The sequence below is a fragment of the Leishmania major genome, chromosome 27 (assembly GCF_000002725.2).
Source record: "Leishmania major strain Friedlin complete genome, chromosome 27".
In the NCBI taxonomy this organism is placed as follows: domain Eukaryota; phylum Euglenozoa; class Kinetoplastea; order Trypanosomatida; family Trypanosomatidae; genus Leishmania; species Leishmania major.
Window position 1 is genome coordinate 392,946 of NC_007268.2, and position 14,097 is coordinate 407,042.

At 59.9% G+C, this 14,097-nt stretch overlaps 2 protein-coding genes across 2 annotated transcripts; both read right to left on the minus strand.

Moving 5' to 3' along the window:
• Positions 1-2,121: 2,121 nt before the first annotated feature.
• Positions 2,122-4,785, minus strand: LMJF_27_0950 (conserved hypothetical protein; the record flags this gene model as incomplete). Its single annotated transcript, XM_003721853.1, has 1 exon — positions 2,122-4,785. The coding sequence occupies one exon, from the start codon at positions 4,783-4,785 to the stop codon at positions 2,122-2,124; it is 2,664 nt and encodes an 887-aa protein (XP_003721901.1).
• A 1,443-nt stretch (positions 4,786-6,228) lies between these two features.
• Positions 6,229-10,527, minus strand: LMJF_27_0960 (conserved hypothetical protein; the record flags this gene model as incomplete). Its single annotated transcript, XM_003721854.1, has 1 exon — positions 6,229-10,527. One exon carries the CDS (start codon positions 10,525-10,527, stop codon positions 6,229-6,231), a length of 4,299 nt encoding a protein of 1,432 aa, XP_003721902.1.
• Between the last annotated feature and the right edge of the window lie 3,570 nt (positions 10,528-14,097).

The following is a 14,097-nucleotide window of genomic DNA, read 5'->3' on the forward strand; positions in this document are numbered from 1 at the left end:
GCAGAGTGAGGGACCGGGAGGGGGTAGGGGAGATGTGTTCGAGCCACGCTGGCACTCTGCCCCCCCCATCACGTGGGTGGCACAAAGGTGTCCGCCGTCGCACGCCGCTCCGACGCCACGCCCTCCACAACCTCACCAGCGACATCCGCAGCGATACATCGCTCCGACCTCCCCTACGTCGTCGGTGCGGGGCCCTGCCACCACCCGAGGTGGCTGGGGCACTTGGCAGGCGTTGGGGGGGGGGGGCTGGATCGCTTTCCCAAACACACACACACACAGATAGAGAGCGGGGTGTGTACTGGGCCCTGCGGCACCACGCACTGAGGGGTGTCCTCCACACCCACTCCTCATCAGGGAGCGCAAAATGCAAGGAAACAAAAGACTAAGATGCACAGCGACTTTCCACACAGATATTTATATGAAAACGACAGACACTCTCGTGATGCGCATTGGAGGAAGAGCAAACGATAAGCATCGACCTTCGCGGCTAGAAGGCGCGTGTTCGCAGCTCAGCAGATGATCCTAACGGAGAAGCAGGATGACGCCCTGAGAACCACGGCGGCTCAAACGTATGGCTGGAGAGCGGCAAAGAAGACCCGCGATTGCCGCAACGCGGCGCGGGCGGTGACAACCAACCCTCCCCCAACCACCACCTCAATATTCTTTTTTCTCTTCAGCTTTCGCTGCAGGATGGGCGGCTTCACTTGCAGCTATGGAGGAAGGGCCACTGCACGGATTCTAGGCCGGTGCCGGGCCATGTCCCGCTACACCCACCCACCCCACACACCGCCATCTTTCACGGACCTGACAGCAGGCGGCTATGCAGCTGGCGTAGGGCAGCGCAAAGGCGGCCAGCTGGGTGCACCAGCAACGTGCATCGCATTCTGTTCATTCTTTGACCTTCTATCCTCATCGAGTCGGGCAACAAGAGAAAGAAAGGAGAGCGAGGTCTGTGTGTCTGTGTGTGTGTGTGTAGGTGGAATGGCGAAGGAGAACAGAAACAAACCAACAACAGGTTCGCTTGTGCAATCCTTTCCTCTGCCACGTCGCTGCACCTGTGCGTCTCCACAGAAGACACGCGCACACGCCTACACAGTGGTCGCGTAGGTGCACCGCAACGCGCAGGTGCTGCCGGCTCTGTTCTCGCTGCAGTTCGGCTGAGTTGATGGGCCGAGTGCAGGTTTCACATTGCTCTGCTCACGCCCTGCCTGCGAGTAATCCTTGGCACCAGAGGCTGCCAAGCCCTTCGGAACGAGATGCTCCTTGATGGACGGTGGTGGCTGATGCGGCAGACGGGCGATTGTGAGAGACGGCCGGTGCCAACATGCATGATAGCCCAACGCCAATGGCCACCATGGCATCTCACTTGTCACAAGATGAAAAGAATGAGCGAGCAAGAGAGGGAAAAGTCCTAGGATGAAGAGGAAACAGAGAGCAGCGGGAGAGGGAAGATGCGCACCCGCACGTCGAACCCAGCACCCGAGCCAGAGTCGCCGAAATGTCCCATGCACGCAGACACCTGGCGCGCAAGTGTCGCCATTGTGCGCAGCCTCTTCCCATGGTATACGCTGTCATCTTTCGCTGCCGGTGCATATGGCTTCGATTCGGGCCGGTTGGCGTGCAGCCCATACCGCCTCCCTGGGGAATCCGAAATGCGACCGAAAACAAAAAGTGAAAAGGGGACCGTAGAGGCGAAGAGGCAGCCAGCCGACGGCTGCTGTGTCGTCGCATGCGGTCCTACGGTCCGTTGCATAGGTTCCCGTCAAATTTACCTGCTGCTTCTGCATGGCCGCTCCTCTTCCCGGTTTTTGCGCGCGTGATCAGTGAGGTGGGATGCAGTGGCGGCGGCAGCCTCAAAGGAGTCATAGGAAACGGGGCTTTCTTTTCGCGTCTGTCGCCTTTCAGGCGCGTGCGGGTGTGCCTCCGTGCACGGCAGGGCTGAGCAACGGCGAGCCGCAAGTGACGCACCGTGGCAGCCCTTTTCATGCACACACACACACACACACACATGCAATCTAAAAGGACAGAAGAAAATGGCAAGAGCCGCTTAGTATGTTTCACGGTCTGCAGCAGATGAGGCACACACACACACACACACGCACGCACGCACGCACGCAGATGTCACAAGCTGTGCCCGCTTTGCAGCGCCTGCTTAATGCCGCGCTGTACCATTAGCCGCAAAATAGGTGCACCGAGAGTGCACAAGACGTTTAGCTTCCTCACTGTTGTTGACAACCGAAAGGAGCCCACAGAGACGCTTGTCTTTTGGAAGACAACATGCATTTTGCCGGAGGTCATCAGCCATATGCATACCTTTCCTTTCACGCGGACATTGGCAGCCTTGATTGTGGCGGTGCCGTGCGTAACACCCGTGGTGTACTGGTCTTGTTCACTGCCATGCTGCGTACGCGCCGCCGCACGCCAGTAAGACCCCGGTATTCGTCGCTGCGATTGCCGCGCCGTGCGTGCTTGCCGGGCGGCATCGGCTTCACCAATGTACGCAAACTGGATCGCATCCAGCGACATCGCCTTTACGTTCAGCTTCGCCTGCAGTTGTGTCCCATCCTCGCAAAACTCGATAGAGCACTTGTCCTCGCGAAAGCGTAGCTCGGTCAGCTTGATAGGTGAGGTGGAGAGCAGAATCGGGCCGAGCAAGGGTACCTCCAGTGGTTCCTCTGTCATGCCCTCCACGATCTCTTTGCCACACAGCGCCTTCCCGACCACGTGCAGCAGCCGCTGCAGAATGACCGTGGCGTTGTCACGCAGCTTGGGGCACTCATCGTGGATGCACCGCGTAAGCGCGCAGCGGGACTTGGAGCCAAACACCTCCTCGTATGGGGCCAGCATCATCGCTATGGCTTCCCAGCGCTCCTCCTCGGCGTTCAGGAAGGTTACGGGGTCCAAGCTTGAGCACCCACTGTGCGCGGCAGGAATGGCCAACATTCCTGTGCTGAGTGGTCGCTCGCCGTGCGGCGCGCCCGCACCCCCGTCAGCCGCATCACTGCCGTCGACTGGTATATCCTCACAGCTGTGGTGCGCTGCCTGCTGCCGTTCGGTGCTCTGGGCGGTGCCGTTCAGCACACTTGCCTCATCGCGGGCAGCGGCTCGCGGCAGAGCGAGCCCTGGCGAGCATACCACGTTGGGACGTCCGTTGCTGCTCTCCTGCTGCTTCGGCGACAGCACAGGCGTGTGCTGGGAAGTCGCACGAAAAATCAAGTTGCCTACTGGAGTGCGGCTGCGGATGCGCTGCCGCACCGTCTCCGAAGTCGTGAGAGGATGCGGCTTGCGCCTCTTGAGCGCTTTGCAGGCCGCATCCCGCATCCTGCACTGCGCGCTAAGCGCATTGGAGAAGGCCGCGCTGTCATTGTCGCCCGAGATCTCTCGCGTCCCGTTGGGGGTGCCGTAGGCCGTGCTCGTGCTCGCGGTCGGGCCGGATTGCGTGTCCGCATAGGGTTTGGGTAAGCAGGTGCGTCTGCGGTGGTGAGAATGCGATGCGGATGGCGCCTGTGCGCTGAGCAACTCCTCAGCGTTCGCATCGTGGACCTTGTCACCGCCGCCACAGTTAGGCACTGCGCCGGAGCCCGAATCGAACGGCTCGTGGGCCTCGCTCTCCTCCCCCATGAACGATGGAAGGGTCGCCTGCGGGGATGGCGGAGCAGCCAAGGCGCTTTCCTGCGGAGACACATGCGCATGTAGCAAGGCCCCAGTTGGGGCTGGCGGCGGCGTCGCTGACCGCAGCAGCGGTTCCTTAAAGAAGGTCGCTTCGTCGAAAACGCGCAGAATGCCTTCGCACTCCCGTCGCGCCTCAGCCGGACCCACACGGATTGCCTCAGGCGCCCACGCTATAATCGGTGCTGCACGTGGTGGGTCGTTGCGCTGCACATACACGACGCTCGCGGCGGCGCTGTCCCCGCCGACACCAACGGCACGGCTGCCGTTGTGCCCACCTGTCAGTTGCTCCTCGGATGCATCACGCGACGGCTCACGATAGCATTTGCCAACCTTTCCTCCCGAAAGCGAAGCGGGCGCGGTGGTGCTGACGGGGCACAGCTTCCTGCTCGGCTGCAGGTCCAGGAAGCAGGTCGCGTTGTTAGATGCGGTGAGCGAGGGGCTGCACACCTGCGACCAGCTCTCACGTCTCAGCCCATTGACGTCGTTGCTGTCACCGTTGATCGTGGCCCTGGCTGCCTCGTAACTAGTCCGCTCCTCGAGTAGAGGGAGGTCCATGAACGCCATCTCCGCTAAGTCGCGTGAGGGCAGCAGCGTCGCGCGGTCCCAATCTGATGTGTCCACGATGAAGAGCCCCACCGTGTCGTGGTACTCCTGCAGCTGCGAGAGATTGCCAAAGTGCCCAGGCCGAAAGGCAGACGCCGCCCGCTCCTCCAGCGACTCCTTCAAGCCCGCAAACGCCGTCGCCCGTTCGGCGCTCCGTAGTTTTTCGCTCGTGAAGAGGTCATGCTGCTCTTTGAGATACGCGAAACCGTTGTAGTCGGGGTTCAGTGCCTCGTAGGCGCGCTCCGCTGCCTCGTCTGCGCTGTCGGTGCTGCTAATTACGGCCATCAGCTCGTCATAATGGGCGTACGGGTAAAGGGCTTGCAGGTAGAGCAGCTGCTCGCGCGACGTCTTCATACTCTTATTGGGGTGCGCAGATCTTCTGTTGGCCTCCTCCGGCACCATCTCTGGCCCGATATATAGGCTGCTCCCGGCGCGCTGTGTCTCGACGAACGAGGAGTCCGTCGCCGACTCTTTGGTGGCGCTGTGTTGAGACGAACGTGATATGTCCATTACTGCAGCGGAGTGGGGTAAGGGGGGGGGGCACTGAACACGTGACGCTGAAAGCGAAGCCAACCGAAGAAAAGAAAAAAGAAGACAGCGACAGCTCAATGTCCCCCACGTTGTAATTCTGTAATCGTGCGTGTATAAATGCGCGGCGCAACCATGCTCAAGTCCCCTCCTGGAGCAAATGCCGCAGGACAGTGGCGACGTTGTTCGGATGGGAGAGGAGGGAGGTAAGTGCAAGTAATCGAGTGAGGTAAAGAAGGATGCTGGCAAACAAAGGGATGGAGACGACAAGACCAAAAGGGCGACCGAAAGTGGCAAGGCCGAATGTATATATATATATATATATATATGCGTGTGTGTAATATATCACTGAAGGAAAGATAAGGATCCGCAGCGCGCTCAGTGAGAAGCAGAGGCAGGAGCGGGGTCAGAGCAGCGCATCTGAGCGGCAAGAGAGAAGCAGCGAAGCGTAACGGCGCAAGAAACAGTGTCACCCGGTCCCGTGCTGCTTTCTAAAGATCGGACACTTCCGATCCGGGATGAAAGACAGGCGCCGCGCAACAGGGAAAGGGCAAACGGCAACAGGGTTTCTGCTCCGTGTGCACAGGGAGAAGCAAGAGATCTGTGAGGGGGTGGGATACGGAAGTGGAGAGTGTGCCATCATCCGTGCATGAGAGAGAGGAGACAAAGGGCAACGAGCGGCAACAGAAGCACGTGGTGCGTGAGAGAGCAGCAGAGTGCATCTCAGAGGCAGGAGCGAGGACCACAAGACAAGTCAACAACATGGCAGACAAGCACCACCATAGCGATGGCCTGCCGAGGAGCGGGGAATAAATGGAGGAATTCAGGAGGATGACGCTGCGGCACAGGGAAGGTTGCTCGTCTCGTATGCAGACGGCACTTCTACACGAGCAACGGGACCGCGTGTCGTTGTTGTTTTTCACCCTCGTTGTGTTGTCGAACATCTGGAAAGAAGTACTCGATGGAGCAGCAGCATCAGCAGCAGCAGCGGCCTCCGATGATCTCTCCTCTCCCCTCTCTACATGTCCGAGCCCCACACACCCACGCGGATGGCAGAGAGGGCCCTCTGGAAAGGGCTTGGGGAGAGGAGGGGGTCGATGAAAGGAGCTGAAAAGGTGAGAGACCAACAACCAAGAAAGGAGAAAAAAGAGCAGCATGAGCCGTCTCCGCGCATGCGGCAACACGGTAACGCGGAGAGAGAGAGAGAGACAAAAGGCGGTGCCCTCTGCCCCCACCCCATCTCCTCCCCTCCCCAGCACAGTGGCGGATGGGTGTCGGCGCAAAAGGAAACGAGAGAGGGAGAGAGAGAGAGGGCCGCCTACGACGCACACTCCTCACAGAGAAATCGTGGGAGTCAAGGGAGAGGAAGAACGGCGTAGAGCGCACGAGAGAGAGGCAAACTGATGGTGAGGCAGCTCGGCAGCCTCATGGGGCGGAGATACAAGGAGGCCCTCTCGACCATGTCATCAGCTCAGATACGGCAGCATCGAGCTCTCGGATGAGGCATTCGGCAAGCAGGCCGCGACGCCTCGACGCCGCTCTTGTTGACGATCCCGTGGAGTGTGCAACGCCGTGGTTGCAGGAGGGTGCTGTGGGAAGTATTGCATGGTAGAGCCCTTGCTCGTATGCCCTTATGCGCGTCTGCACCCAGCTCAGCTGCTGTGTGCACTCGTGCGAGAAGATCCGCGGGTGATACGCTGCGATACTCTCGAGCAGGAGGATGTGCATCCATGTCAAGACGACAAGTCGCACGCCGCACAGGAGATGCGTGCGCACGCGGGTGGGGCCAGCGAGCACAAACGGATGGGAGGGGAGAAGTCGCTGCACGTAGGTGTCCATCGGTGAGGTCACTGCTGTGTCTCCATCACGACTCACCACCGGTGCTGCGCCGAGGCCATCACACATTGAGATGACGGTGTCGCGCAGGAAGGTGAGCGGACGCTCTGTGGTTTCCGTGGTGCTGTCGAACCAGTGCCGCTCGCGTAAGCTTGCCTTCAGATCACACATGGCCAGCTCCAATGCGGCTTGGTCTTCTGACCCCACAGACGGCTCATCACGCAGAGACACGCGTTGCTCCACAGGTAGAGCGTCTGAGAGCGCAGCCTGCAAGCACCACCACAGACGCTCCTGAGCCCGCTCGCACCTGGCAGGTAGGGGTAGCTTACCGCACAAGTGAGTTGCAAACAGATGGAGACGCCACACGTCTAATAGGACCCCCCGAATCGGCCGATGACACTTGCTTATCCGTGAGGTCGCCGGGCTCGGCCCCGCGACGCAGCAGTGCACACACCGCCACATCAGCGGCAGGAGCAGTGCCGATGCCCGGCCCTGGGCAGCAGCGAGCGCATACGTGTCACAGAATGGCTCCGCCGGCGGTGATGCGTCACTGACGTAGCGGCTGAAGAGGCGCCACTCCACCGCGCCGGCAATCGCTAGAGCTTCCGCCGCTGTGGCAGAGGTAGATACCTCTTCGTAGTCACGCGAGTCAGTTCTCGACACCGCGCACAGGGGGAGGAGAGCTTCCGCCAGGCGCTGACAGCACTCCCAGAAGCGAAAACACAGCTCAGCGTAGAGGGCCTCGGTAGCAGCAAAGGGCCGCAACGGGGATAGAGGCGTGAACAGTGACGACGATGCAGCGCTGTCGGTGCAAGATGTCCAGCACGGTGAAGACCGTGTAGGAGGCAGTGCCAAAAGAGATGCACAACTCGCGTTCAGCGGCATCGCTGCTCTTGTCAGCAACGCCACCGTCTCACACAGTGGCACAAGCACGTCTGTGCCATGTGCGGAGGCCGCTCCTGGCACGCTTTCAGCAAAGTCACTCGCGACGACGCCCCCGATAGGGTTTTCGAACGGCCTGGGCGCTAAAACAGGTTCTCTGACGAGAGTTATCGGTGTATCGTCGCGGTACCACATGCGGTAGGGCGTTGCTATCGCGCCACACAGGTCAGGCGGCAAGAACCTCCCATCCTCACCTCTGCCACGCAACGTGTTCGCCGGTAACACGCCACAGCGCTGCTGCCACGCGACGAGAGACTCGATGTTACACATAAGCGTGTTGGAGAGGCCTTTGGCGCACACAAAGAGCGACCGCTGTGTCGACGACGGCTCGTCGATTGCCGGTGTTCGTGGGTCCTCTGTAAAGTTTGCACTGTCGCACGGCGTAAGTGATCCGAGCGCGTGGTGCTCAGCGTCGAGATCGCGGATGTCTTTCCTCTCCCACGGTGGGATGCGCGCGCGCCACTCGCTCCCACAGCCCTCCGCTGCTGCATGGTGGGTCACTCCGGGCTGCTGCAGAGGGGCAGAACTGCGTAGACACACTGCTAGCATGCGGTACGGCCACTGCACCGACAACCCCCGCAGCGAGACGAGAGCTGCTGAGGCGCACGTGCAACCGTTTGCACTCGGGGGGAACAACGCGTTGAGAAGCATCACCTGCGCAGCCTGCAGCGACATCGACGTGCCAGGAGCAGAGGTGCTCGCCGCCCACCACATACGGCGCCGCCACCGCTCCCGCTGCACTCTTGCTTCCGCGTACGAGGGGACGGTCCTACTGGGCGCGTCGGTGCTGTGCGCTTGCGCCTGCTCCAGTGCAGCGCAGAGAGCCTCCGGTAGCGCAGACTGGCCAATTGCGTCGGCCAAGGACCCTAGAAGAGGCGCCGGCTGTGCATCATCACTCCGCACCCGCGCCGTCCTGTTCGGGTCGAGCGACTCCGCCATGATCACGAGAAGATCCGTCTCCAACTTCATGAAGGGGTATGGCGACACACCGGCGGCTACTCTCTGGTGAGAATCGTCAAGTTCCGCCACCGTCTCTGCAAGCATCTCTCGCCATATCTGCTGAAAGGAAAACCTTGGTGAAGTGAGATGAGCAGGAGGCGGCGTCGGACATCCACATAGTTGACTGGCTCGGTGACTGCGCTGCAGCCACTCATTCACCAGGTTAGCGATGCACCAGTGCAACAGCAACGCATCCTCAGCGAGTTTGCCAAGATGCGTCACGCCGTCGTCCTCCGTAGCACGCGCGAGGGTCGCCGATCGGCACTTGCTCTTCGCCATAGGGTTCCCAAACCTGTTCGCACTTCTGTGGTGGGTCCAGAAGTGACACCATCGTGCCATCAGCACATCCCGCGCGGCTTCCGTTGCCACCGACAGACATCGCCACATGTGCGACGCATCGCCGCTCTGATGCGCCTCCGTCTCCAGCCAATGTGTAAAAGTGCCGCCAGTAGTAGTGCAGGAGGAGGGAACGTGCACGTCAAGTAGCAGAGCTAGCAGCTCCCACTCCCTCTCATCCCCCATGTGATTGGGGACTAGCGAGGCCACCGTGCGCAGGCAGGCGACGAGCCGCTGCACCGAAACGAGCACTCCAGCACCTTGTCTAGTACCGGCGGAATCCTCTGTATGACACGCGACCGCAGAACGCGCCGAAGAGCTCGCCTCCTCTCCAGCAGCGACGTGCTGGGTATAAAGCAGCTGCAGGAGGGCAATGCAAATCTGAACGGCCTCGCCAACTGCGCCTTCGCGAAGTGCGTCACTCTCCCTTGAGTCCATCACGCCACATCTCTCCACGGCAGATCTAGGGAGCACCTTCATCCACCACCGCAGCGCAGAGCCGCGCATTCGACCGCCGAACTCCGCCGACAGTTGGCAAAACAGAGCGGGTGTTAGAAAGCGCAGCAGCTCACAGGCCTCTGCGTCTCGCGCTCTCTCCGTCGGATGTTGTGCAAGACGCCAGACGGTGCAGCGCAGTAGGGCGTACTGCTCCCCTGGCGACCGTCTTCTCCACACGCGGCATCTGCTCTGTACCGCCACCGAAAAGTCACTGCTGCGGAGCGAAACGCCGACAGCAGCGTCTTCTGCTCCAGCCGCAGGTGGTGCACATCGGCAGCGTGTACCGCCCTCCCTTTCTGCACCCCCGGCACGGTAGAGGATATTCTCGGTGAGCAACTCCTGGATCAGAAATGTGGCAGAGAAGTCTGCAGCGCACCCCGCCGGTCGGTGAGCGCTGGCACCTGGAAAGAGTCGGCTATACACGTGCAGCAGCTCAGACAGCGTAAAGGAGGTCCACGGAGCATGAAAAACCATGTTCAGCAACCACAGCGGTGTATGCGGCGCTGTCACGCGCACGCGCGCATTCACGTACACCTCGAGGAGGAAGAGCACCTGCACCGCCATCAGCCGCGCAGAAGCGGGTGAGGTGACGCAGGCCTCGCCGTCTTTCTGTCCGCGGCGCCCCAAAACGCTGCATGCGTCTCCACAGGAGGCCATGAGTGGGGCCAGGGCCCTCTCCTCCGCGGCAAGAAAGGCGCGCGTCGTTCGTTGAGTATGATGCAGCTGTAGAATGTGCACCATACCCGCAACCGCGGCCAGCTGCTCGGCAGCAGCGCATCTTGGCCGACTTCCTCCGTTCACCGGCGAGGTAGATGCCGTTGCGCTACCGCAGTCCCGCGTCAGCGAGGAGAGAAACAACTTAAGGATGTATGCGGTGATCATGTAGTGCGCCACACGTAGTCTTGATAACCCCGCGAAGACTCGCGTCAGCTGCGTCGAGTCATAGTGCGGTAACGAAGGTGCAAGACTCAAGAAAAAGGTCGTCGTGGAAACTGACAACCGGCAGTCCAGCTCTCCGAGAGCAGCGACCGTCATGCTTGCGTCGACCGGGTCGTACACGCGAAGGTAGCGCACGGCCTGACTCGTAAGTAGATACAGCCTCCATGCGTGCATGAGGCGAGTCAGTGGTCCTGTGTCTATCCCTGTGAAGTGTGCATCGCGAGTACGGCAGCAAAACGACAGAGCGGGGTCACGGTGCGGGAGTGCAATGTGGAGAGAGTGAGGAGAGGACGGTGCTCGAAGGCAAGACGAGCATGAGACTCACAGAGATCGCGCAGCACCGGCAACCTTCCATTTTGTTTGGTTCACCCCTGCCCCAGAGCGGACAGAACACGACTAACCCGGAAGCCCAAGACCTCCTCTCGGCTAGTTGTCCTGCCTCCTTCAGCCCTTCGCTGATTCCCGAGACCACGCGATAGGGATACACGCGTGAGAGAGCGTGAAGAAACGCGCTGCCGTCTAACGCAGAGAATTCGGTTGGCTCGCAGCAGAGCGAAGGCCGTGGCAGTCGGCATCGCCACAGTACGACAAAGGCGGCGGGGAAGGGTCTTGGCTTTGTGTCGGCGTGTGCCCCCTTCCTCGGCCCGTGCAACGCGAGCTGCACTCCACTCCACTCCAGCCGGCCCCGTCACACCGGCCCACATGGCCTGGCGCGAAGCAGCGGTAGGCATACGCGGTACAGCACTGCGCCGACCCAGTCATCTGGGTACGGCCTCCGTCCAAAGCTCTACACAGCCGCACCCATTGCGCCGGTCGCCACCTGCCGCGCCCTCCTTGGCAGTGGCGCAGACTCCCTGCACCGCTGGGCAGAGTGAGGGACCGGGAGGGGGTAGGGGAGATGTGTTCGAGCCACGCTGGCACTCTGCCCCCCCCCATCACGTGGGTGGCACAAAGGTGTCCGCCGTCGCACGCCGCTCCGACGCCACGCCCTCCACAACCTCACCAGCGACATCCGCAGCGATACATCGCTCTGACCTCCCCTACGTCGTCGGTGCGGGGCCCTGCCACCACCCGAGGTGGCTGGGGCACTTGGCAGGCGTTGGGGGGGGGGGGCTGGATCGCTTTCCCAAACACACACACACACAAATAGAGAGCGGGGTGTGTACTGGGCCCTGCGGCACCACGCACTGAGGGGTGTCCTCCACACTCACTCCGTCCTCGACGGTAAGGAGGAAGGGGCGGGTCGAAGAAAAGAAAAGCGTCGGGCAGCAATGCCAGACCGTCGCGTGAAATGAGGAGTACGTCCCTGGCGATGTGGTTATGTCAGTCTTCCTCTCGGTTCAGGGTGAGCTGCGGGATGTCCCGAGGCGCGCCTCGCGTGCATCCAGCTCAGCTAATCGTTCAGCGTACTGTGCCTCCCACAACAGGCTCCGCGTCTCCCACGCAGCGACCCTTTCACGGAAAAGCTGCTCCGAGTACCGAAGGGCTGCCTCTCGCTGGTCTAGCGCCTCTCGCTGGCTCTGCAGCTGCCGATAGAGTCGAGTCTCTGCCTCTGTGGAAGGGACTGAGTCACGGTCGGTGGAACGGTACTCTGCGATAAAGGAATGTGTAGATGCTTCAGAGTTCGCTGCGCATGACACCAACGGGTTTGTCGGCCTCGCATCCATGCAACGGTAAGACAGAGACGATGTAGGCGCTCCCGGTGCGCACCTCGTTGGGCCACGCTCGAACTCCATTACGACTCAGCAGTCAGGGGCTCAAGCAGGCACGCAGTGAGAGCAGCAAGATGGGTGAAAGGGGGGGAGGGGGTAAAGGGGCCACGATCCGAGCCAGAGTGTGTATGTATGCATCCATGTAAGTGTCGATGTCGAGGTGTACGCGTTGAGGAGCGGCAATGGAGTGTTGACCACCGCTTCTCGGCAGCGAAAGGGTGCCAACAGCCGCAAGAAGAGAGCAGAGGGAATGAAAGAGGGGATCCGCATCTCACATGCATACAAGATCGCATCGGGGTACGCCGACCATTGAGACAGACATCGCGTGAGAGCGCTCCCTACCCGCTTCGGGGGGGGGGGCTCGTTGGTGTTTTCAACACCACTCGTCTTGCGCTACCAAAGCGCACTCGATGCAAGCGCTCTGGCCGGTCGAGGAGGGCAAACTTACTGCCCTGCCGTCATAGAACGCCGGGCAACCATTGAAAGGCGAAAAAAAAAACACTTCGCTTGGTAAGCTGTGCTGTGTCACATGAATGAGCTGAACACACACACACACATGAGTCACGCCATCTCCATGCACCAGGAGGGGGTGAGGTGAGAGCCGGTGCATTCCTCCGCCTGTGCTTGCGTGTCTGTGGGAGCAGGAGAGTACAGGAGCAGCTCACTCTCTCTTCCTCGTCTGCTGCCAACGGTAGCACTTTCTGTTTTGTTTTTGCTGTTGTTAAAGGATCTGAACGAAGGAGAGAGGCCTGTGCCACGTCGCTAAAACGCACACCAACACATGCGGTGGCAGGCACGCACGCTCGGACATATTAAACAGCGCCAAGCTCTTTAGAAACAGAAAACTACAAGAGAGGGGCATGAGCGATGCAGTGACGCAAGCCGTTCCGGCATGTGTGACGCAACAGACGTTACAGATCAGACCCTCCCACACACACACAAACAGAAACGTAAGTCGCTACACTTGTCCCTGTTCGCCCTCTGTTGCGTCCCAGCGCACCGCCGTAAAAACGCGGCGCAGCACACCTTCGCGATCTCATCTGCTCAGCGGACCCTCTTCCCACTTCCCTTGGACAGAGGCGCAGTTCGAGTCGTCGCCGCGAACGAAGAAAGCCTCTCGCAGCCGGCTCCTCTCTCTTCCGCTCACTGCGCCTCGCGCTGACAGTTGCGACGAAGGGACAACAGAAGCAGAGCAATGCGCACATACGTGATCTGTTAAACAAAAAAAAAACAAGAACGAAAAAAAGATTTATATCTATACATATATATATATATAGGAACTGAAGAAGAAAAACTACGGCTCATCGCAACCTTGAAAGATGGCGCCTTCCGAATCCCCCTCTCTTCTTCCGCGCGGTGGAGGAGGAGCACAAACAGTGATGAAAGGGTGGGACGCACAACGAAACGAAGGAGAGCCGGTGATGCAACGAAGAGACAAACAATACGAGAAAAAAAAGGGGCGCTCACACACACACACACACACACGTGCTCGCAGAGATCAATAGAGAGACAGGGAGGCCAACACATGTATGTGCGTCTGCGTTGACGCCATGGTGAGGGTACAGATGATAAAACGAACATAAAGTCAAAGGAGAAAGAGAGAGAAGGATGCTCCTGCGACTAAGCCCGTGGAGGAGGAGGGGAAGTATGCACCGCAAAACAACAGTGGGAGAGGAGGAAGAAGGTGCGAAGGGCCGCCGTCTCGCTGAAATGGACCGGAGAAAAGGGGTAAAATGAAAAAACATCGGGGGAGGGGGAAGAGGAGAAAGGGAGGGAGAGAGAGCCCTGCAGGGGACGGCAGAATGATCAAACGAAGCGAATTCACTACCAAAAAAGAGATTGGCTCATCCGAAACGACAGCGGTGGGCCGGAGGAAAATCATGTTAAAACGGTAGAAGGAGAGGTGGGGCAGCTACAGCATCTTCGAGACAACCTGAGGAACACTCGAGAAACGGCTACCAACGAAACGTTACGATGCGTACAACTTGTGGGCACGCAGAAAAGGCCTCCCTCCCCCCATAAAACGAAGAAA